This window comes from Castanea sativa, chromosome 5, assembly GCF_040712315.1.
Source record: "Castanea sativa cultivar Marrone di Chiusa Pesio chromosome 5, ASM4071231v1".
Taxonomy (NCBI): domain Eukaryota; kingdom Viridiplantae; phylum Streptophyta; class Magnoliopsida; order Fagales; family Fagaceae; genus Castanea; species Castanea sativa.
Genome location: NC_134017.1, coordinates 11,028,778 through 11,055,282, shown reverse-complemented (window position 1 = coordinate 11,055,282; position 26,505 = coordinate 11,028,778). Strand labels below are relative to the sequence as shown.

Here is a 26,505-nt window from a genome sequence, read left to right as displayed (position 1 = left end):
TTTATGATCTGATCTTACTCCTATCCAATTGTGATATATTTTTGCTTAAGTTAAATGATAATTAAATAATAATTATTTTTTTGCTACGGTTAAAGTGGACGGATTCAAATCATAGAAATTTAACCAACAATGGAGGAGGTAATCCTTAGGCCACAGGCTATTGGTAATCAAATAATTATTAATTCATTGAAGTCATTTTTCACATTTTTCGTATATCAATGGAATAATCATATAATTCTTATCATTTTACATTGTCTGCTTATTTTTTTTCCCTCATGACATTTAATATAATCGTAACTAATTTTTCTAATTTTTAATGATATTATGTTATATACAACCAAATAAATTTTACAAAAGGCCAATATAAAAACGTTTCCAGAAATGATTTTTAAATGAAATTATAATAGACTCGCACATGAAACTGGCTAGTCACAAGAATTACAATACAAATGAAAAAGTACTGCAAATGAGCTCCTTGCTTCATAATAAAGCATGATAGCAATTATTCATAACACATGGTATTTATCAATAGAAATTGAGTACATCTAATGACGCATATGGTTTGTCAGCCCTTTTAGGGTATTTAAAGCAAAATAATAACACAAGTACATACAATCCTCAACCAAGTTGAAGCATCGTTTCCGCCAATGAGAATTAATATAGAGAACACTGACTACACCCAAAAAGAAAATAATACAAGATACCAAAAAACTTGTAAAGAAGGCTAGAAGATCAACTTCATACCATTTGCCGTGACTTGCCTCTTAAGATTTTTGTGGTGATGGAGGTGATTCATCTATAACGGTGCAGCTTTTCTTTAGTGGTGCACCGCAAAGAAATGGATTTCCTTCATAGCTGCTCTCTCCAAATGTTGAAAATTGTTTTTTCATGTCTGGAACTTTGCCTGATAAGTTGTTGTGAGCCACAGTGAAAACTGCTAGAAACGTCAGATCAGTCAATACTGAAGGAATTTCTCCACTCAAATTGTTGTGAGAAAGGTCTAAGCTCTCCAATTGAGTCAAATTTGAGAATGTTTTTGGAATAGGACCATTTATTTGATTGTGAGACAAGTTCAATGCAAAAATTGAAGATAGCTGTCCTAGATCTGGTGGGATTTCACCTGTTAACTTGTTGAATGACAAATCCAATGTAGACATCATATCAAGGATGAGACCCTGGTACAAGTTAGACCTATATTTCGTCAAAAAATTAATCTTAATTGATATATGGAAACCAAAACTTGTCCCTTCAATTTGACTATCCTTGTTTAGAAGAGATTTATATGGGAGGGAAAAACCAGGGGTCCAACCAAAACTGTACATTACGTAGACAAATTCACTAGCAGCTAGCTTCCCAAAGGTTATGTTGTAAAAGCAATATGGTATTGTCCCAGAAAAAAAGTTCCTTGAAAGATCCATTATGCCTATCTTCTTTAACCAACAGAGTTGCTTTGGAATCATACCACTAAACTGGTTGCCGCTCAACAAAAGTACTCTTAGGTTAGAAAGTCCACCAATTTCTTTAGGGATGTTTCCAGAAAAGCTATTATCTCTAATGTCGAATGTCACAAGATTTGGTGAGTTGAAAACAGCTTTTGGTAGTGATCCTGTGAGATAGTTCCCTTGCAAAAGTAGGTGCCGCGCATTTTCTAGATTCAAGCAAGAAGGTAACGATCCCGAAAGAAAATTATAAGAAAGGTCTAATGTTGAAAATTGTCCACATGGAATCTTACCCTCAAAAAAGTTGTTACTAAGCTCAACATTCCACAATGGTATAGTATTGTTATTTACTATCCATACGGGAATTATACCTGTCATGTGATTGTTGCTAATATCTAGGAACAAGACATTTAGGCGTACCACTGGAAGAGTACCTCTGAAATAATTATTGTTTAATTCCAAAGATAATAAGGATTGGTTGAAGCGCTTTGAAAAAATTTCACCGTGAAAGTTATTATTAGATAACCTCAAAATCTCTAAGCCGGTGCAATTGGCAACCAATTCCATTGTTACCTCTCCAGAAAAATTATTGAAGGACAAATCCAATTTGTGCAAATTACTCATGTCACCAACTGAGGATGGGAGATCACCTACAAAATAATTTCGGGATAGATTTAGATATTCTAATTTCGGAATAATCTTCCCAATATTTTCTTGAAGCTGCCCATCAAGGTTATTGTCAGAGACATCCAACCAACGAAGATCCATGGAGCGATATGATGGCAAATGAAATTGACCCGCAAAAGAGTTACTTCGAAGACTCAACATTTGTAGTCTAGTATTGTTTTCAAGCAACCAAATGGGGAAGCTTCCATTCAAATTATTGTGAGATATATCAATGACTTCCAATTCATGTTGGTCGAAGAGAAACTTAGGAATGTTACCGGTGGGATTGTTTAGACTACAGTTAGACAGTAATAGCACCTTTAATTGAAATGATGGGTCCCAATTGGGGTTTTCAGTTTCGATATCAAGCTTCTTGTTGTCACTAAAAAGTTGAATCACCTTAAGCTTGGAGTGATTAGCAAATAAGCTGAAGGAGAATAAACCTTCAAAAAGATTATAACTCAGATCAATGTACTCAAGGGATGTCCAGGTGGCTACAGGAGACAAAGACAAGTTTCCACTGAACCGGTTGTAAGATATATCTAACAACCTTAGAGATGTCAAATTGGTTAAGCATGCAGGAAGGCTTCCTTCAAAGTCATTAAAACTAAGATCTAACTCTTCAAGTTTCTTCAGTGCACACATTTCTGTCAAAAGCAATATGATTAATTAGTTCTGTCTATCCTAAAAATCTCCTAAAATAAGAATCAGTAAAACAAGTGAATTAGTATACGAGATCAAAATAATTAATTTCGACTCCTGAAAAAGTGAATGATCAATTGTTTGTGCGTTCATGTTGCAACCAATTAGATCTATTCTATATCAACCTTTCACTTTCCCTTGTTTTTACACTCCTATCCAATTTTGGAAGATTAACAAATTGTCAAATTAGATTTCATAGTAGATTCTTACCTCGAATGGCTATAGTTCCATTAAGTCGATTAGAAGATAATGATAGAGCCTTGAGTGAAGGTGCTCCAATATATGGAGTGATACTTCCAGTGAAAGAATTTGCACTCAAATCTAAAACCTTCAAACTACTGAAGTTTGCCATATCTACAAAGAGAATTGTCGATAGATAGTGTCAATAGAAAAAAAATTTTAAATGGCTCATTGGCTTATACTAAAAGAACTTACTTATCACAAGAAAATTATTCTTGCAATTAAAATAGATGATGAAATGTTTACCCTTGAATGGTAGGCTTCCATTAAGACCACTTCCTTTCAGGATGAGGACCTCCAAGTTGTTTAGATTAACCAATTCTACATCATTAATAAAGAGATGTATTTATCAAATTGAAACTAACAGTACAAATGGAAGATCTAGTAGAATAACACATTTCATATTGAAGCCACACTACCACAATCATTTACATATACCAAGCATTTTGTGATTTTTAACATGAAGAAAGTAAATCTCAATAAAGGTAAAATTGGTTATAAAAACTCAGTTTTTTTTCTAGACTTTTCCATGGTATTCTTGAAGAAGAAAATTTAAAATTGCACGTACCGTGGCTAGAAAGAGGCCCTTCCATGTAATTGTAACTTAGGTCAAGAGATTTAAGAACTGGAAGGACACCTAAGAATCTTATAATTTCCTTGTCAAAGTAATTCTCACTTAAATTTAAGTGTGCCAGCTTGCTCATTTTAGACAAACAATTGGATTCTGTAAAAAACATATTCAACCAATTGTTAAATCCATGAATACAATGGGATAGGAGTGTATTCATTATCACAATAATCATAATACGAAAATGAATAAATAAACAAATGAATGATCTATCAAGAATTGTATGTGATTTCTGGTACGATCATTACTACATCTTGCATTGTTGATATGTGAAGTTTTACTATTGGAAACCATATGTAACTTTGAAAGCAAAAGAAGGCATGTGCACTTATCATTTAAATACAATGTGTGGGCTCTTGTTTCTGCCTTTCTTATTTATGAAGTGAAGATCAAGTGTACATGACTGCATCAAAGCCTAATGATATGCATATTATTGGTAGTAGCTGCTAAGAGCATCTCTAGCAGCTTCTTTAAATTTTTGTATCGTGGGAGGGTGAACAGTTATAGTTACCTTTTACTTACTTACTTTTTCAAATACACTTTCCGACAGACTTACTATCATTTTTCTATCTTATTAAAATGGAAGATCTAGTAGAATAACACATTTCATATTGAAGCCACATTACCACAATCATTTACATATATCAAGCATTTTGTGATTTTTAACATGAAGAAAGTAAATCTCAATAAAGGTAAAATTGGTTATAAAGTCTTTTTTTTTTTTTTTTTTTTTTCTAGACTTTTTCATAGTATTCTTGAAGAAGAAAATTTAAATTTGCACGTACCGTGGCTAGGAAGAGGCCCTTCCATTTGATTGTTACTTAGGTCAAGAGATTTAAGAACTGGGAGGGCACCTAAGATTCTTAAAATTTCCTTATCAAAGTTATTCCAGCTTAAATTTAAGTGTGCCAGCTTGCTCATTTTAGACAAACAATTGGATTCTGTAAAAAAACACATTCAACCAATTGTTAAATCCATGAATACAATGGCAAAGGAGTGTCATAACATGTTATTCATTATCACAATAATCATAATATGAAAATAAATAAATAAATAAATGATCTATCAAGAATCGAATGTGATTTCTGGTACGATCATTACTACATCCTGCATTGTTGATATGTGAAGTTTTACTATTGGAAACCATATGTAGCTTTGAAAGCAAAAGAAAGTATGTGCACTTATCATTTAAATACAATGTGTGGGCTCTTGTTTCAGCCTATCTTATTTATGAAGTGAAGATCAAGTGTACATGACTACATCAAAACCCAATGATATACGTACTATCGGTAGTAGTTACTAAGAGCATCTCCAGCAGCTTCTCCAAATTTTTATATTGTTTGGAGGGTGAACAGTTATAGTTACATTACTTTTTTACTTATTTACTTTTTTAAATACACTTTCCAACAGACTTATTATCATTTTTCTATCTTATTAAAATAGTATTTCATCATTATTTCTTATTCTTTCTCCAATCTTTCTTTATTCTTGTTTTAATCTTTCTTTTTCTTTTCTCTATTTATTTTCAACAACTATATTTTTCAAATTTCTAACGGCTATATTTTTAAATTGCCAAAGAAAATATTTTAAATTTTCCAATAGTCATATTTCTCAATGGTAATATTTCTTAAGGGATTTTTATTCTTATTATTCATTAACTTATAATTAATTTCCTTGAAACAAAACTTACAAAACTTATCACTAAAAAAAGTCCACCACATGTTTAGACCATTTTTTTTTCTTATTATTCATTAACTTATAATTAATTACTTTATAAAAAAAACTTACATACTTATCATTAAAAAGAGTCCACCACATACCACACAGTTAGACTATTCCTTTTTTTTTTTTTTTTTCTCTTTTTATTCATTAAATTAATTAATTTCCTTTAAAAAAATTTAACATAATTATTATCATAAAAAAAAGTCCACAGGCACCCCCTTCCTTTTTGGTTTCATCATAGTCTCACACACACACACACATAGAAGATAAGAGAAATCGCTGTCCATTGCTGCCTCTTCATTGCCGCTCGTCTTCCTCCCACTGCCGAGTGCATGCAACCGAGATTGAGTTAGATTAGTTTCTATGTTCTTGATCTGTTGTTTTTGTTTTGATCTTGGCTTTGTTGTTCTAATTAACTTTGTCTTTCTTTCTTTTTTTTTTTTTTTTGTTCTTGATCTATTGTAACAATTGAGAGACATTCAATTGTATTGTTTTCGTATTCTTGAACTAGTTGTTTGATCTTAACAAACAAGTAAGAGCAATAAAATACTGCATATATAGCCAGCAACTATTCAAATAATCAACTAATGCAACCATATAAAAAAATAGGTTAAAATGTAAAATTCTTTCTCTATGTTTTACTAAAATTAATTTAAGTCATTTAACTATTTTTTTTTTTTTTTTTTTTTCGTTCAATTCAGCCCTCTAAATATTAAACTTGTTCAACTTAGGATCTCTGTCTATCTCCATCCAAATCACTCCTTTAACTTTGGTTTTTTATTTTTTATTTTTTTTTAATTTAAAACTCCAAAAAATTTAATAAAAAATATATTTTTAAAAAAACTAAAATTTTCTAAATGAACTCTTTTCAAATGTAAAAGATTTTTTTTTTTCATACTAATAAACTCATCCCAAAAGACAAAATCAATAGCAAAAATTCAATCAAAATGTTCTAATTATAGAAAAATATATAAATTCAGTTCTTTGCACTTACAAAACGCACAAACAGGACAATTCCATTTTGACATCGTATCAACAAAAATGAACTGTAGGGAAAATAATTTATCCACAAAATCAATCTCAGATCTGCCAAGACTAGAATCCACATCCATACCAAAAATGGCAAATAAGATTCCTGATAGTTTCCTTCAATAATCACAGAGATATATATATAAAAAGTAAATACTGCGTAAAAATCTCTAAACAAGATTCAGAAAATCAATGTCAAATCCACTCTTCTTTCTTTAGTAAGCTACGCTCACACAACAAGAGAGTACTGTTGCATGCGTCTCACGCAACAAAAGAGAGAGCAAAAACTAATTAAACCAAAGATTAAAAAATATATATATATAGAGAGAGAGGAAAAAAATCGTCATCCAGAACAGAGAGAGAGGATTGTCATTGCTCACGAATGCGAGGCTTTGATGACAATGGCGATCTGGGCTTGTCGCTTGTTAGGTGATTGTGGATCAGGTTTGATATGGGTTTTTGGTATGGGGCTGTGTGGAATCGGATCAATTGGGTTAGAGGTGGGTTGCGAGGCTTGATGGGGGTGGTGGTTTAGGTGATTTGGGGTTGTTTGGGTGATGGCTGACTTGACAAACGACGATGGCATCGGCTCCTTCGCACCAACACCATCGGGCCGACTCAGATCGTGCAACGAAGCCCTGGAGCTCTCTCTCTCTCTCTCTCTCCCTCCATTTCTCTCTCACAGATGACTGTGATCATCCAAATATTTTGTGTATGGAAAAAAGATGGGTTTAGATTTAGGATTATTGTAGTTATTGTATTTATGGATGATGATTAATTGATTGTAAGTTGTTTTATTTCTTTATATGTTGTGTTTGGTTAAGGGGAAAATTCTGGGGAAAGCTTTTCAATTTTTTTTTTTAATTTAAAAATAAGCGAGACAATATTAAATTAAGTAAAAATTTACACTGCAATTTTAAAAACAATTATTAAAAAAATTTAACTTATATAAATTACAGTACTTAATCAAATAATATAAAAAAATATTAATTTTTTGTAACAATTGAGAGTTATTCAATTATATTGTTTTGTGTTCTTGAACTAGTTGTATTGTTTGATCTTAACAAATAAGTAAGAGCAATAAAATACTACATATACATCTAGCGATTATTCAAATAATCAATACTAAATAATAAACTAATGAAATTATATAAAAAAATATATCACAAAAATATCAAAAATTTCTTCTATTAAATTGGAGAGCGAGAGCTCGATAACGTGACTAGTGGTGGCATTACATGTGACCCACCTCCACCCACAACACTCACTTCTTGTCTTGTTAACCCATGATAAGAAAAGGTGGTTGGTAGGATTAACATTGGATTTCAAAAAGACTTTCAATTCTAGCAAACCCATCCTCTCTTCCTCAACACAAGCCATGTGCTCATGAATTTGAACAATAAGTAGTAAACCACACAGAAATAACTTCACTAAAGACCACTCCATTGAGAAATATGATTGTGAAACACCTATTTTTGTTTCTAGCAAAATCTTCTGTCGTGTGGGATCCCAAGACGGGAAAACTGACCACAAGTCAAGCGTCTTATATAGAAAAGTTTAGAAAAAATTACAAAAACTTCCTTGAGCTTTAGTGAACTTACACTTTGATCCTCTAATTATTAAAATGTATATTAATCTTTATCAAAATTTCAAAATCGTCCCCGGCCCAAATGGTGCCGACAAAAATAAAAAATTCAAAAGAAAAAAAAAACATAAACATCATTATGCATTAATAAATGAGAAATGCTATGTCCACAACATTTTTACAATATTTTTATAATAAATCATAGGTAGTTAGTTGTTATTGGTTCAAATTTAAACATAACACTAAGATTACTTTTTTGCCCTAAAAATAATAACCAATAACAACCTACCACTTAAGATTTGTTGTAAAAATGTTATGGACATATCATTTTTCTTAATAAACAAGGTTCAAAGTCTCTCAATCTCAAGTTTTTCTCCTCTAGCTACTTCACATTCTCCAACTGGATCAATTTAGTGGTATTAGTATAAGGGAATTTAGGATTGATCGCTCAATTTAGTGAATAATATCATTTTTAAGACCGACTTGCATGTCAGTTGTCATGATGACTTATAATTGGCTTATATATTTTTCTTTCTACAAAAAGATTCAATTTTTCCAAAGGATTGGTGAAAAGAATCTATTATTAGTGTAATCATTCGTTAATGTCACGCGTCTTGCTTTAGTTTAGTTTCAAAGATTGGCTTGTAGAAGTCACAACTTGCAGTGTTTATGGTGGCTTTAGTAATTTTTTTTTTAGGGTGTTCTCTTAGAAATTTAAATTATACAAAACTTAATAAAGTGATAACTTGAATATTTGCTACAATTGAGAGTCGAGTTGCTAAAGAGAGTAAAAATGTTGCGACTGTAAAACCAAAAAGAGTATAATTGTCGTCACCATAAAAAAGAACAAACAAACACAATATTTTTTATGGTACCAATTTTTAAAGAAAAATGAAATTAAAGATTAATATTTTTCTGACTTACTGAAAAAGGATTTTTTTTTTTTTTGTTGAGAAACACACACATATATATATATATAAGGGAAGAAGGATGAGATAAGGGAATACACTCATACGCCAACACTAAAATTACTACATGCCGACAGTTAGTGTCGTGGAGTAAGTGATAAACCCCTTCTCAATATCACACTTTACCGATGTGGGATGACTCAACAACACTGAATATCTTTTTTTTTTAGAAACACATACACATATATATAGGGGATGAGATAAGAGAATACACTCACACGCCAACACCAAAATTGCATGCCGGCAGTTATTGTTTTGTTTTGCCTTTACATATTTTTTGCTGATCGCCTGATTGATGAAATCAAGGACTAATGGGTCTGCCTTTGCCTTTAAATCAAAAGAATAATGCTAGTTTTCTTAAAATAATAATAATAATAATAATAATAATAATAATAATAATAAAAAATACCCATCATACATTCAAATTCACAACATACTTAAGTTTTATTTTGTAATTGGTGCATTTTTTTTTTTTAGTAGATGCTGTAATAATCACAAATCGTGGGTTTGTCTCTGTGGGCGGATTGAAATAAAAAAATTCTCGTGAACGATTTTTATTGATTTTTTTTGGGTCATGCTAATAAATGCCTTTAGGGCATTGGTTAACAATCTATTTTAAGAAAGTTTTAACACTATTTTTTTTGGAAATGAAAAAAGCTGTCAAAACATTAATTGCTTTTTTTCCTTTCCCTATAAAAATTTTCTTTAAATAAATTATTAAATAATGCCCTAAGACATTCGTTAGCATTTTCCTTTTTTTATATCACCTTTTTGCCAATGGACCACTTTGAAAATTGGTTTCATTGCCAATTCATTGGAAAAGAAACCATCTCTTTCTCTAATAATGGGTGCCAACTGCCAACATATTGGAAAAGAAATTCCGATGAAAGTAATGTAAACCTATACTGTCATATGGCAAACAACAATTTGTACATGTCATAAATATCTGAGACATCATAATGAGCCTTCTAAAATACTTGTAAATTAATTACGGTTATACATATTTGACATATATAAAGATTAGAATAGATGGATGTCCTCAAATTAATCCTAAAAAAATATAGTTTGAATCTAATTTAAATCTAATAATTAAAATGACCTTTCCTGCAAAATAAATTTAATTAATCAAATTGTGAGAAGATGAACAACTACAATATTTTTATTTTTATTTGGGATATTTGATCGAATCTAATTACCATGATCTCAAGCCTTTCCTATTAAACCTAAAACTGATAGGTAACCATTAGCCCTATTATAATCCTAAGCGAGACATAAATAGCTCAAAGTTCTTGTGTGTGTGTGTGTGTGTGTGTGTGTGTTTGTGTGTGTGAGTGAGTGAGTGATGGTAGAAGCAAAAGCTCACATACCTTCATTTCCTAACCAACCAGCAATTTTGTTGTTTGATAAGTCAAGATTTCTTAGCTCCTTGAAAGGCTGAAATAGGGACATGTTTATATACCAAGTATCCTCAAAATTTTGCTCTTGGTTTATACTGGAGAGCGTGAGCTTGATCACATGACCAGTGGTGGTGTTACACCTGACCAGCTCCCAACTACAACACTCACTTTTTGTGTCATTAACCCATGTTGGAAGAAGGAGTTCGGTATGATTAGTTTTGGATTTCAGAAAGGCCTTTAATTCTAGCAGACCTATTCTCTCATCCTCAATACAAGCTATGTGCTCATGAATTTGAACAAAAAGTAGTAAAGCCCACAGCAAAAACTTCACCAAAGGCCACTCCATTGACAAATATGATTGTGAAACACCTAGTTTCATTTCTAGCTAAACCAACTTCTGTGTAAGTACTGAAGACAAAAAAGTAATAAGTCTATGGGCCTTTATATAGAGAAAGTTATAAGTCTATGGGCCTTCAAATAGAGAAAGTTTTAAGGTTTTCATATTTTAATCCATAATTTATATAATAAACTGTTGGTTAAGTCTCTGGGTATGAGAATCTCTTGACACGTAATTGTCTTATATCCTTTTTTTTTTTTACAAAAATATCCAATTTTTCCAATGGGTTGGTTAAAAGAATTTATTATTTGTAGAATCCTTCGTTAATGTCATACATCTTGCTTTAGTCTAGTTTGAAAGTTTGGCTTGTAGAAGTTACAACACGCAATGTTCATCTAATCGGACCTCATTTCAATTTAATTAATGGAATGAAATATTTTAATAACAGTTACTATATATATATATATATATATATATCGTCTGATTTATTAAGAATATAAATTCAAATCTATGTCTCAGCCAAATATGTTGGCCAATAATATATTAGCCAACTAATGTGGCCCTAATCAATCAACACTTAAATTTCAAACTGTGACCATGAACATGAAGTGACAAGGAAATGGATGGAAAAGGCCGTTTGAATCATAAAGAGGCACAAATTTTATTACAACATTCTTGACAACAATTAAGTTATTTTATTTTATTTAAAAATAGATCTGGTAAAATAGACAATTTACATTTTATACCTAACTAGCTTATAACCCGCATAATGTGCGGGATCCTTTTATTTATTACAAAAGAAAAACCATAGGTGAAAATTTAAAATTTTCATAATTAGATAATACAAAAAAAAAAAAAAAAAAAAAATTTAAAAATTGCAAGAAAGAAACCTAAATTCAAGGAGTCTTAGTCTCTTAGATAGAGAAAATGAAATGTAATCTTGAACTTTCTTGCTCATTCAACAAAATTTGAAATAGACCAAAATAAATTCAGGGTGGTCTAAGAGAGATAATAGTTGTCTTTCTTGTTGCTAGAAGCAGTACCAATGTCTTCAACTAACAATAATTAATAATTAAAATATCATGAAATTCAAATCCTATAGTAATAGCCTATGAATTACATCAACTACAGTAGTAAATAGTCTCACAGAATTCACTTAGCCCAAAAAAAAAAATCACATTCTCACTATAAGAGTGATTCCAAAAATGTAGTGCCACTAATTTATACCAAATTATCAATTTCACCTTTTTTTTTATGACAATACCTACTACACCAAAGGAAAATGCAGACAATGTTTATAATTTAAAAATATAAAAATGTAAGAAACCATGGGTGAAGCCTACCAATTGTATTAAAGCAACAAAATATTGAATAGAACCCAAATGAAGGCTAGTTTAACTGTGAGAAATCTCAACCATGTATAAAAATCAAACTGAATATTACAATTTTTTTAATATAATTGAGAAATCTCAACCTTGTATAAAACTGAATATGTTATTCATTTAACTACTGATATAGATTGTCTATTTAAGTTAGCAAGATCATACGCTCTACCAGCAACCTCCTCATCATAATATTCACCTATATACAAAACATAAATAAATGAATACACAATTTATATGAGATAACACATCTATTACCAAGTTTATCCCCCATAAGTCTATGGAGATCCATTTGGATTCTAAAGTCGTCTTACTTTCTGAACATTCACAAATAAGAATGAACTCTTAAAATTTCATCTATAGTATCCAAAAAATATTAAATATCAAGGTCTCATTTTGGCCACAAACAATATAATATTCATATTGTGTTACCAAGTGAAAAGAGTAGGGATTTGCTTCATAGACACCCTTAGTTCAATCCAACTAATTTGAGAGGTCAGCTTGTATTTTCTAGAGTTTTTGCTTTATGTTTTGTTTATTGAATTTCTACCATGTGATGCAATCAAAGCATAACGGAATAGTTGTATTTTGCTTTTAGTTGTGATGTATATTAATCGTTAAAAAAAAAAAATCAATCAATTTTAGTAGGAAGAATAGAAGCCTTTTAGAGGCAAGGTTATAGATTTGAGTAAAAAACTATACCAATAAGGATGTAAGTTGAGAATGATTTTTGCAATATTTTAGAATGCCACTCTTCTCCCTGCGTCTCTAATTGGTCATCATTTCAGTATGTTTACTTTATTCCTTTAATTACAAATATATCCAATTATGACCTCCTTAAAAAACATGAAAATAGAATTTGTATCACTTGTAAAATATGATTTTAGATAATTGACACGGACATGTTTGTATGATGTAGAGGACAAATGATAGGAGACTCATTACAAAATCATTCCCTACTGCCATACATGCAAGAAGAGGCACTCATAAAAATAAAATAAAATAATACCCTAGTGGAGCTCAAAATCAAGGAACAAAAAATACCCATATTATTTTGTAATTGGATACATATGCTTTAAAGTAAATATTTGATAAAAGGGAAATACATGTACAAACACATAACAACCATGTAAGCATAAATATAGGGGAACAAAAACCTATTCTGTAGAAAACAAAATATGCAAAAAAATAAATACAGCCCATGGACATACAATACAAAAACAGAAACAACAACAGATATTACAATTACCACCTGTAAGCACAGATTATGCAGAAAATCCTGAACCTGTTCTGTAGAAGACAAAATATGCAGCAACAGAAATACAGCCCATGGACATACATCAAAGAAACAACAATGGATATTACTCTCAACCCCCCTGTAAGCACAAATTATGCAGAAAATCCTGAACTTGTTCTGCAGAAAACAGAGTATGCAGAGTATGCAGCAGCAAAAATACAACCCATGGACATACATCATAGAAATAGCAACAGAAATTACACTCAACTCCCCTGTAAGCACAGATTATGCAGAAAATCCTGAACCTGTTCTGCAGAAAACAGAATATGCAGCAGTAGAAATACAGCCTGTGGACATACATCACAGAAACAACAACAGATACATCGTTTTTCTTTTGGTTCGAATAGATGCATCGATTTTCTTTGAGTGTGGCGTTTCAAATTTGTTTTACACGTGTTTTTTTTAAGCGGGTATTTTTTCTACATGGCAGAATAGCCAAATCTAAATCAATCCAATCAAGAAATTCAAACCTAAATCATATTCAATCCCCAAATTTGAAAACGAAAAAAAAAAAAGAAAAAAGCAATAACTTTACCGATTAGGGAGTAATGGGTGTGCAACCTCTCTCTTTGTACCTTCCAAACTATATCTCTGCGTGTATGTGGTTCCGACAAAAAAACCTAAAATAAGATTGAAAAAGAAAAAAGAAATATCAGTGTAATATTCAATTCTATACTTATTTGATCCCAATGAAAATTTCATGAACTCAAAAACCCAAAACAATGTCAATAACAAATGAAAGCCAAAATCAAATCTAAACTTATACAACAAAAAAACTCAATAAAAAGTAACATTGCGTACCCAAATTTGAAAAAAACAAAAAACAAAAAAAAAGAAGAGAAAAATGTGCCAGTGGTGGTTCCAACAATTTGATGGTGGCAGATTTTCTTTCTCTATGTGCTTGTGGTTTTGGTTGTCTAAGTCCGGTGAGGGAACGGACGGTGGTCTATATCTGTGTCGTAAGTTTTTTTTTTTTTCTCCTTCTCTATCTCTGTATCGTAGGTTTGTTTTTTCAAGCAGTTAGTTTTCTTTTTATTGAAAAAACTATAAAAACCCAATCCCTAATTTAACTTGAATACCCCAAACTAAAGCGTTCTTGCCCAGATTCCTTCATCAAAATCAAATTTAATCCAAACACTTAAATTGACATCAATCCGACCAAAATAACCAAATCTAGATAAAAATTAATCCATAAATTTTAACAATGAAAAAAAAAGATAGGTTTTGTGTATCGTATATGTAAATCTAAATCTAAACCAATCTAATCAAGAAATTCAAACCTAATTAAATTCAATTCAATTCCCAAATTTGAGAACGAAAAGGAAAACAAAAACAATAACTTTACCGGTTATGGGTACACGTCCTGTCTCTCTGATGGTGGCAGAATTTTGTCTCTCCCCAGTCCCCACTCCGTGCCTTCTCTGTTTACCATTTTGCCAAGGTTTTGGGCCTACAAAATCATTTTTTGAAACTTTTTGATTTCGTCGCCTCTCTCTTTCTCTGCTTCTTTCTCCGTATACTCATCGCCTCCCTCTATTTCTTTCTGTAGCGTATGTCTGTTTTGGGCTTTTATCCTTTTTTTTTTTTTAATAAGCGGGTTGGGTTTTATAAGACTCTCCCGAAACGTTGCACCGAACGGGTCTTTTAACTTAAGGTCACATACGGGTCAGTTTTTAAAGTGTATTCTTTTACTAAAGTGTCTGAATTTAAAAGTCAAGCATTGTAACTTTTTAAAAACTATATACGTGTCTCAATTTTAAATAGGCAGTTATCCTATTTGTCAACACGCCCTTAAATATAGGAACTAACTTTCTCTCAGCTTTGTCTATTATATATATATAGATATAGATATAGATAATATTCTTACAATTTTTTTTTTTAAAAAGTTAATAAAATATAAAAATGACTATTAATATTATTTAAATTATATATATAAAAATTATATTATGCATCTTATTGTATATTTTTAAGTGTACTCATACATATGCATGGGGTTACAAGTTAGTTTAAACTCTAATTAAGGTTATCGTTTGAATCATAAAGTGGCACAAATTTTATTACAAGATTCTTGACTACAATTAAGTTATTTTATTTTATTTTAAAAAAAATCCTGTAATTAAAAGCATTTCCACGAATATAGCTGCGGCCACAAAAGTGATTTACCTGATAAAGCTGGCCCAATTGGATTTCTTGTTGATAAAATATCAGCCCGAATAAACCAACCCGACTGAATGAATGGACAAAGAGATACAACCCTTCTCTTTTCTTTTTGCTGTTGCTTCCAACTTTGAACTACTTAGCTATTTCAATCTTGGTGAGCCTATCATGATGAATACTCGATTGGCATTTTGAGGACCAATTCAAACTTTGACCATGAACATGAAGTGACAAGGAAATGGATGGCAAAGGCAGCGATGATCATATTGACAACGTAGCAGCGCTAAATCTTGAACATGCAATTACCTTTCATTCTTTAATAGCTGTCTTTTTGTGGTGATAGATTAATGCTTATTTCATTTGGCAGATAGTTGGGTGTGGGATGAACTTTGCTTATCAAATGGGTTCGAGGAAATATTTGATCGGTCCTTATAAATTAGTCATTACTTGACACTCCAATGTATATCATCATTTTTCTAACTGGCCGTGCATTAGAGGGAAGAATCATTTCACTTTCAGCGAAACTGAAGTGAGTAGAAATAGGATTTGACTTAACTGTCCCTACTATTGCTTACTTTTCCATGTTTAACATGGAAAGAAATTGAAAGCAAAATTTGTGGAATATGTTAAAAAGAATGGGGTGGTCATTTTCACGAGTCTCTCTCTTTATCAGCAACATTTTGGAAACATTTTCATTCAAACACCTCAAGAATTATGGGGTTAATAAAGTTAGGGAGCCAATAAAAAATTACTACAGTTTCACAACATTTCAAATTAGCCTACCCCTGTTCACCACAATCTGCAATTAAAATTTTTTTAATGACCCATATGTGAGATGGTAGACAAATTTAAAATGGTTGTAAAAAAATTTTGCTTCCTAAAAAGAGCTCCTATAAACTACATCAGCATATTATTATTATTATTATTATTATTATTATTATTATTATTATTATTATTTGAATATGTGTATAAAGCTTCTTCCTAGAGACTTGAACTTCGACCTTTACCCCACCCACACCCCACAAGCATCTCACAAGTACTTGTACTTATGGAGTAACCATTACACCAAAGGTGTGCAGTGTTGGCATATTCTTATACACACACACACACACACACAAACAAGCTTGATATTTTATTGACATAGTAGGTCAATTATTACTAGCAAGAGTATTTTCAGTATTGATAAATACTAATTAGTTCAAATAAGATGGGTTAGCACTTTTTGGTGTTTTCAAGACATCTATGGTTGAAATCTCCTCCCCGTTGTAACTATCCATTTAAAAAAAAAATTATGATGACTATCATAAGTACACCACTTGACCTAAAAGTTTAAGTCAATCATGGAGAGGTTGTGGGCTCAATAAGATTACTATGTCCTCTATCACAGAACCAGAAAGCAAAAAACTTCATCTCAAACTTAGGGATATTATTAGATTCAACAAGCTTGGAAAGACCATTATGAACACCAGTTACACTCACCTCCATTTTGGTGCAGTATATATATATATATATATATATATATATATATATATATATATATATATATATATATATATATATATATATAACACTATCAATTGTGAAACTTTACTACTTAGCTAACCAAACCATTTTTGGTATGAAAATACTCTATTTCAATTTATAAAAAGAGACGCTTGAACCAAATTTAAAACTTTACAAGTGATAGTCGCAAAGGCACTATTTCTATTGAATACTTTTTTATTTTTGAGCTAATATAGGTGTTCAAAGCTTTTCGAACACTTGATTGTTGGATATTTTTGTGTTTTTGTTTTTATTTTCTCTCGTATGATTCACTAGTGAAGAGGCTCTTGAAAACTAATAGGTGATGATGTTTGCTTCTCTTTCAATTGTTTTCTTGACTTACTGGCCGTGTATTTGAGGGAAGGATTGACTGCATCAGGAAAAAGGACTATTCTAGCCGTGTATTTGGGAGAAGGAGACTTGGTCATGCATTAGAGAGGACTACTTGCTGTGACCAACTTCCCCTGCATTAAGGGAAAGCATCATTTCACAAATATGAATGAAAGACTGACTTGGACGACTGAGATGGAAACTCATGAGAGTGTCGTGAGAATCCTTTCACAACACACATCCACAGAATAATACTAGAGTTTGATGTTAGAAGACTAAATTGCTCCCTACACATATCAGAAAGCATGTTACTTTAAGAGGACAAAAACAATCATCATACTAGTTTTCAGTCTTTTCGTAGAGGGCTACTTAAATAGTTAAATTCACTATTATAGAATTTATTTACTTCTCACAGGGTCATAGTATATATATAGTACAAACTACAAACTACAGACTCGTTTTTTTAGACAAAAAATGTCAATGATGAAAAAATTGAAGTCACCTTCTTTTTGTGTATAGAGCATTAAAAAATCTACTTTGTGTTCTTTTCGTTTAGGATGTCAACCACAATATATGATTTAAATTTTTTTAATGACCCACATGTATGAGATGATGTGCTAATTTGAGGAATGTTGTGAAATTGTTGTGAATTTTTATTGTGTCCTTGACACAACTCATATTTTTTTCTAATTTTTCACAGTTTCATACTCTTTCTATAAATCTTAATTTTAACTACTTAAACAAATAAAGAAACGAATGCTTAATTCTACAAATTTTTTAAAAAGAATTCAAGGCGCTAAAACATTAATACGTACAACTTTATAGGTATATTATTATATTCCTAACACTCCTACATTAATTTATTTTCTCAATTTATTTTAATTTCAACATTATGTATTTAGATTATTTTTTATTATTATTATTTACTATAATTTGATTATTTTTGTTTTCTTTATTTGAATTATATGAAATATATATAGACACACACACACATACATGTAGTTAATTAAGCTTATAAAGAAACATGATCATAATAATGAGTATCAAGGTGTCATTTAATCTTGCCCCTTGAGTTAAAATCCTAACTCTGCCACTAATATATATATCTATATAGGTTTAAGTGTTACGTTATAAATTATAATCAAAACTTCATAGAGTTTTTGTGTTTTATGGGAAAACTATAAAGAATTATGTATATATTTTCCTTTATTTTATTTCGTTTTGTAAAAATAAACGTAGAGAGAAAAATATTGAAGGTATGTGTAAAGAAAGTTATTTTTCCTAATATTTTCACGAACACAACTAAATACTTGAAAATAATTTTTTTTTTCAAAAATTATTATCACCTGAAAACATTTTATGGTGGTTAGAAAATATTTTTTTCGGAAACAAACACAGCCTTATCCTTTTCTGTTTTAATAGGTTCAGTCAAATTCCTGTTACACCTTTTGTTTAACTAGCTATTATTGAAATTTGGAAAAGAGTGATGATGCAGGTATTATTCTTGATAATGACGAAAGTAATTTGACCAATATTGAACAGGGTGATGGGGATGGCATTTCTTTTGGGTTCTGTCACGACTTGATCCATATATATATATTTGTTATTGATATAAGTGATATTTTTTTTTGAGAGGAAGATATAAGTGATATTAATTGTTAAGTGTTAATATTATGAAAATTTACAGTGTTTTATTAACCATATTGTGAATTCCATACCCAACCTCATTTTAATACGATTAACGGAATGAAAAATGAAATATTTCGATAACAGTTACTCTCTGTCTCTAATGTGTGTATGTGTATATATATATATATATATATATATATATATATATATATATATATATATATATATATATATATATATTGAGAATCTTGGCCAATAATAGATTGGCCAACTAATGTGGCCCTAATCAACAATGTATCTAACACTTAAAATAAAATTCATGTGGACGTGAAGGGAGAGAAGGAAATTGAAAGATCATACAATGATACATTTACATACCAACCAACCATTTGACATAGATGATAGAACACAGAGGAGAAAAATGAAGATCATGTGCGTGGATAGTGGGACAAATTAAGAAGAAAAAGAAAAAGAGGAAAAGAACAGAAATAGAAGACTTATATTATTGTCCTGCTACTCCAAACACGCGGAATTGACTGACAAAATTAGCTGAATGGCTCGAATTTTATCTGACGTGTTGTAGGGGAATTACTCGTATCAGTCTGATGACTTATATGAAAATTATCGTAGCCATGAATCATGATGGTAAGAAATTAACAATTTTGATAATGATTGTATTTTTAATGTCTCAAAAAAAAAAAAAAAGTTTCTTCGTTTAGCTTAACATGTAAAGCTTTTTGTATTGGATAAAGAGATCTAAGATTCAAATTTTGGCAACTTGCCAAAAAGCAATTAAGATCTTAACCTGATAATAAAAAAGAATTATAACAGAGAGGATGCTAAAGATTCGACTTCCGATTATATTGAAAACCAATTAGTGTGGCATGATGATAAAAAACAATCATAATGGATCAAGCGCCAAAGATTAAAATCCTTTCACATCTATAAATATAAAAATATTTCCCTAAATATTGAATTTAACATGTGAAAAAAAAAAAAAACTATTAGATTTTGGGGCCTAATCTATCATGCAATCAAATATTATATAAATTTATTCTGTGTTTCTTTAAATACATATTGGAATTTTCAAGATAATGCAATCGATTTTTGTTAGCCAATCAAATTAGAATATTGTGACCACAAAAAGAAATGGAACATTCATTGGAATAATAAAAAGAAAAACCAAGATAAATTTGCAACCCCGTGTATTGACTAATTGGTTTGATTGATACATGAGTAAATTTAGAGACATTTAAGATATATTATAAGTAATATATATTAAATAAAAAATTTTAGGTGTGTCTTGGATTTTACAAACGGTATAAAATAGAAAATTGTAAACTCGAAACCTTTCTTTTAAGCTGAAATCTCTCAAAACCTATTGCATCATTCTATAAATTTAATCACTTTGTATACTAATAAACACCCGCATAGATAAACATATAGGAAATTAAGATAAATACTGAATTACAAAGCTGAGGAATAAGAAAAAGAATGCGACCTCCAAGGCTCCAACAGCAAGGTTGACAGCCAAAAACATAGGCCAGAGAAACTTGTAACGCCGAGCAAATGACTCTTTTGGTGGTGGCTGAGCTGAAGACTGAGTCTCCATTGCTGATGGTGAAGAAAACTCGTTGGGTTTCTGTGGGTGTTGCTGCTCTTGAAATAGTTTTAACTGTGCTGTTTATGAAAGACCACTATGCCGAACTATAACTTAATAATATTAATTGAAATTTTTCAAAAAAAAAAAATCGAGTGAAATTACTCCTCTTTTTACTTTAAGAAGATAGAAGTAACAAAACATAATTAGTTAATTTATAATTACAAAATAATAAATTTTTGAATCCATAACTCTAATTACCCAGCTCACTACTATGCCGAACACAACCATTATGATGGCGAATTCAAAAAAGCATTTCAATGACTGAGTCAAAGTATAGAATTTTTAGTTGAAAAGATTGACAGTCGTTGAAAATTCTACTAATACATTTTACATAAAATTAAGATTGAAAATGAAGAGATGAGAAGCTAAATCTAATCCTCTCTTGGAAGATGGTACATAATTAATTCCACTCAAATTAATTTACAAAATCACACAAAATCAAAACCCATCTTGCATAATTACCCACAATTAAAGCAAATAACAAAAAGATTAGAATGACCAACACCTCCCAACACAATGACTGTAAGCATCAATTGGATGTAAGAAATCTATAGCAGTCGAAGAAAAATAAAATACCTCTAGTCATGTTGTTCAAATGATTTGTACAGAAAATCACATTGCAAAAGAATGATTTGTGAATGAATTTTTCTAGTCTATGGCCAATGCCTTAAAAACTCTTTGATAGAAAACACAGACTTCTGAAGGCTATACTAGGGACTCTTCCAATTTAATGTTTGTTCTCTTTAATATATATTCCTTCCATCGAAAAGTTACCATCAAAAAGTTTAATTGAGAGTTACTTTAAAGTGTTTATTGACTAAATAACATCTATTCACTAAGTGACATTTTAAGTGATGTTAACAAATGCACTCCAAAAAGATGGGTCTTTATCTATCACTCTAAAATAAATCTATGTATATTATAATTAATCAATTAGAGATAATTTTATGCGGACCATAAGCCTCCTAATAGAGATAATCTTACATTCTCCCATTTGGCCCACATGACATTTAAATAACTTGATGAGTGATAGTCATACTAATATAAAGATATTACCTATGCCATCTTGTTGTGAAATGCTCTCACTCAAATAAACAATCCAATACATGAATCATAATACTCTTAACAAGTACTTCCATGTATTACAATGTATGGTACTCCCTCTGTGAGTATTTTATGAGCCATTAATTCTTCATGAATAGACTACTTATTAGCCATTTGAGTACCCCTTCATATCTCACCCACGGATAAAACCATCTTTATATTTATAATTTGAGTCAATTTGGGAATAGCTTATTAGTTGAAATTGAAAAGTTTTTGCTGAAAGTACTGTAAATAAAGCTATTAGTTAGCTAAAATAGTACAATGAGGCTCATGAATAGTACCAAAAAGTGCAATGAGACCCATGAATAATAGCCTTTCAATGTAGGCCTTTTGAGACAATCCTAACTTTCTTTGTGATCTATCTTAGAAATGGCAATGCTAATGACACAAAAAGGTTGTCCAAAAAACTTCATCTTAGAATATTGAGAGAGACTATTTTCTCTCATTTAGCAAACTCAAATCACTAATTGCAAGTAAAATGTCATCTACATATAAAACTAGAAATATGTATTTATCCCCACTAAATAAGGACAAAAGCAGCCACAAAAATTTCTATTTTGGCCAATTTAATTGAGGACAAGAACATTTTGCACATACTTTCACTACTTTAGGGCAAAGCAAAATGAAAATACAATTGTTTATCATCTTCCTCAAAACCTTTATGATATAAACAAATGTTTTATCTTACATAGTCCACCACTAACTATAGTTAGTCCTCTACGTAATTGAACAAAAAATCAACATAAATTAAAGTTGAAAGAAGAAAATACATTTTAACTCCTATTTTCTAATCATACATGTAATGTTTCCCACAAAATACAGCGTGCGACCACCACCATAACCAATCCCACAATCTCAAAAACCCCCATGACCTAATTGATTGATATTCACTGAAACAATTGATTTCAGTAACCAAGTACACACACTCATGCATATAAACACCACCTAAGAGTATTCAAACTAGTCAAAACTAATCTAAGGGGGAGGAGGTGCACCATGCCCCACTGCAACTAATTCAGGACTAACCTTCTATCCAGCTTCTTCAAGTATGCAGATGAGTTCCTTAGCAAATATGGTGTTTCCAGCTGTGAAGAAAGTTAATGCAGTTCCTTTTGCCCCAACCCTTCCAGTTCAACCAATGCGGTGAATATACTCCTGGAAGTCATAACTGATCACATAATTCACGTCCTTCACATCTGCCCCAAAACCAAAGCACATCACAAGTCATAAGAAATGAAGTAGGATAATAACCTCTCACATCAGAATCTTATTTAGATCAGAGAACCTATGACCTTAAGTCCTTAATACATTTCTGCATGCACAAGTGTTGTTGTAGCTGAAAATAAGTGTTCAAGGGCAATATCCATAGACATGAAAACAAGTGTGTGCAAAGAGGGAGTTGATGGAAGCATGGAGGTGGAGGGACACAGAGGATAGCTCCTCTCTGTCCCATTTTGATGCCGCTACACACCCATTTCCTATTATGAATGTGTTAATCTGGAATTGCAGAGGTGCTATAAAACCTCTTTTTAGGAAAACAGTGATGGATTTGGTTGACTGGCACAATCCCATTGTCATGGTTATTACAGAAACAAGGCTGAGTGGAGTGAGAGCTGATGAAATTATTGAGACACTTCCTTTTGATGGTGCGGTGGTCACTGACACTATTGGCTTTGCTGGTGGAATCTGGCTTTTGTGGCGTTCAGATTTGGTGCAAGTGGAGGAGCTGGCGTCCACAGAGCAAGAAATTCATGCTATTGTCCGGGTAAGATCTCAAAACTTTAGCTGGCTTATTAGTGCTATTTATGCTAGTCCTAGATTCGAAGAAAGATGCATTCTCTGGGAAAACCTTAAAATGTTGGCTGATATTCATGATCTTCCTTGGGCCCTTATGGGCGACTTTAATGAAGTTTTAACCGAGGAGGAAAAATCTGGTGGAAATTCTATTAGCCAGAGGAGAGTCAGAGCAATTCAAGAATGTATGGACACTTGCCACATGATAGACCTTGGGTTTTCTAGCCCAAAGTTTACTTGGACCAACAAACGGGGTTTAGATGATTTGATTCAATGTAGGTTGGACATATGTTGGGCCAATCCAGCTTGGAAGGCCTTTTTTGTTGAAGCTAATGTCACACATCTGGCTAGAGTAAATTCTAATCATTGCCCCTTGTTACTTAATTTGAAGCCTGTTGAGAGTGAGCGTCAAAATAGGCCTTTCAGATTTCAGTCAATATGGCTCAGCCACAGTGATTTTCCGAACATTGTAAGAGATGCTTGGGAGGGACAAGGGGTTAGACTGGCTGATGCCACATCTGATTTTGTGAATAAAGCAAAAATCTGGAATAGGGAAGTCTTTGGAAATGTTTTTGCTAAGAAGAAAAGAATTATGGCGAGATTGGGGGGAATTCAGAAAGCTTTGGCCAACAGATCTTGCAACTTCCTTCTCAACTTGCAAAATTAGCTTTCTGATGAGTATAACAATATCCTACAGCTTGAGGAGGAGCTATGGGCAATGAAGGCCAAGACAAATTGGATTATTAATGGTGAGCGTAACACTTCTTTCTTTCATCTCTCAACCATGGTGAGAAGGAGTAAAAACAGGATTACTTGCATTCAAAATGTGCATGGGGAGTGGGTTCATGATGTGGGGGAGGTGAAGAGGATTTTTGTTGAATTTTATCACAAATTGTATCAATCTGAACAAGTTTTTAGCCCTCTAAACCCAGATTGGGAAGCTGATTGGTGTGTGCCCCTGGCTGAGGATGAAACCTTTGCTCTAGCCCAACCCCCTTCTGATGCCGAGATATGGGATGCCCTTAAGTCCATGAAACCTTTTAAAGCACCTGGTTTTGATGGGCTTCATGCTGGTTTCTACCAAAGGTTCTGGCTCTTGGTGGGAGATTCTGTCAGAAGGGAAGTGAAGGAAATCTTTACAACCCAGAAAATTCCAGAATATCTTAATCAAACTTTAATAGCCCTTATACCAAAGCAGATTGGCCCTGAGTTGGTGAGTCACTATAGACCCATTAGTCTTTGTACCACCATCTATAAGATTATAACTAAGATTCTGATCCTCAGATTAAAACCCCTTCTCCCTTCTCTGATCTCTCCCCTGCAATCTGCCTTCCTAGCTGGTAGGAGAGGCTCTGACAATGTCATTATTGCTCAGGAACTTATACATTCCCTTAAAAATAGAAGAGGGAGGGAGGGGTTCATGGTGGTAAAAATAGACCTCGAAAAGGCGTATGACAGATTGGAGTGAAGTTTCATTAAAATGGTTTTGGAGCATTTTGGTTTCCCTTCAAATATCGTTAACCTGATAATGAGTTGTGTATCTACTACATCAATAGCTATTTTGTTTAATGGCAATAAGTTGGACTCCTTCCATCCATCTAGAGGAATTAGGCAAGGGGATCCCATCTCCCCTTACCTGTTTTTGTTGTGTATGGAGTTCTTGGGAGCTCATATTTCTGATCTTTGTGAGGAAAAAAGATGGGATAAGATCAAGGCATCCAGAAATGGTCCAAGTTTCTCTCATATTTTCTATGCTGATGATCTAATGTTGTTTTCAAAGGCAAATTCAAAGAACTGTGCTGCAACTGTGGAGGTGTTGGACAATTTTTGTAACATGGCTGGTCAAAAAATTAACCTCAATAAATCATGGATTTTTTTTTCTCCCAATGTGGCTGGTAGGAAGAAAAATGCTATTTGTAGAAAGCTTGGAATGTTGGCAACCCAAAACTTAGGGAGGTACTTGGGATTCCCTCTCCTACATCAAGGAAGGAATGGTGATGCCTTCAATTTTGTGATTGAAAAAATCCAGAATAGGCTGGCTGGTTGGCAGTCCAAGTTGCTGTCCAAGGCAGGAAAACTAGTGCTTGTTAAGTCAGCTGCTTCTCCCATAGCTGACTATTATATGCAGTGTCATGCTTTGTCTATTAAAGTGTGCAACGCAGTGGATAAGCTAATTAGGAACTTCCTTTGGGGGTCAACTGAGGAAAAAAAGGAATCTTCACTTGGTTAATTGGCACACTGTCACTATGCCTAAAGACTGGGGAGGATTGGGTTTGTTCCAAATGAGGTATAGGAACCAAGCTCTCCTTGCAAAGCTGTGTTGAAGGGTTGCAAATGAAGCTGATTCCCCTTGGGCACAAATGTTATCGAAGAAATATTTAACCTCCAATAGGCTGACTGAGAAGGGTAGAATTAGGCCTTGCTCAAAAATCTGGGCAGCTTGCAAAGTTGGTGGTCCTGTGTATGTGAGAGGCCTTAAATGGATCATTGGTAATGGTGAGGATGTAAACATGTGGCAAGATTTTTGGCTTCCCACGGGTCCCCTTAGAAGTCTCATCCAAGGACCACTTGCAAGAGATGAAGAAGTGCAGACAGTTCAACAATGTCATAGTAACTCTCTTGGTTGGAATCTGCATAATCTATCTTTTGAGTTTCCTAGTGACCTCATTGAAACTATTAAAGCTACTCCTTTCTCAAATATTCCAAGCACTAAGGATTCTCTTGCTTGGGCTTTCTCTAAGGATGGTAGTTTCTCTGTTAAGTCTGCCTACCTCCTAGCTAGAGATTCAAATCCTTTGAACCCGAGGACTGACAATGTGTCGTGGGTGTGGAAATTGGATGGCCCTCCCAAAATCCAATTCTTTCTTTGGTTGTGTCTAAATAACAGCATTCCC

General features: G+C 32.3%; 1 protein-coding gene, 1 long non-coding RNA gene and 1 pseudogene across 2 annotated transcripts; 1 reads left to right on the top strand and 2 right to left on the bottom strand.

The window, feature by feature from the left end:
* Positions 1 to 545: 545 nt before the first annotated feature.
* Positions 546 to 10,755, bottom strand: LOC142637257 (cuscuta receptor 1-like; annotated as a pseudogene).
* Positions 10,756 to 12,112: 1,357 nt separating this feature from the next.
* On the bottom strand, positions 12,113 to 14,979 carry LOC142634134 (uncharacterized). Its single transcript, XR_012844052.1, has 3 exons — positions 14,738 to 14,979; positions 13,928 to 14,012; positions 12,113 to 12,294 (listed from the first exon to the last, which is right to left on the bottom strand). It is a non-coding gene; the product is annotated as an uncharacterized LOC142634134 (long non-coding RNA).
* Positions 14,980 to 22,889: 7,910 nt separating this feature from the next.
* On the top strand, positions 22,890 to 24,278 carry LOC142634717 (uncharacterized). The gene is made up of 2 exons (XM_075808988.1): positions 22,890 to 22,960; positions 23,327 to 24,278. Exons 1-2 carry the CDS (start codon positions 22,890 to 22,892, stop codon positions 24,276 to 24,278), a joined length of 1,023 nt encoding a protein of 340 aa, XP_075665103.1.
* Positions 24,279 to 26,505: the final 2,227 nt, after the last annotated feature.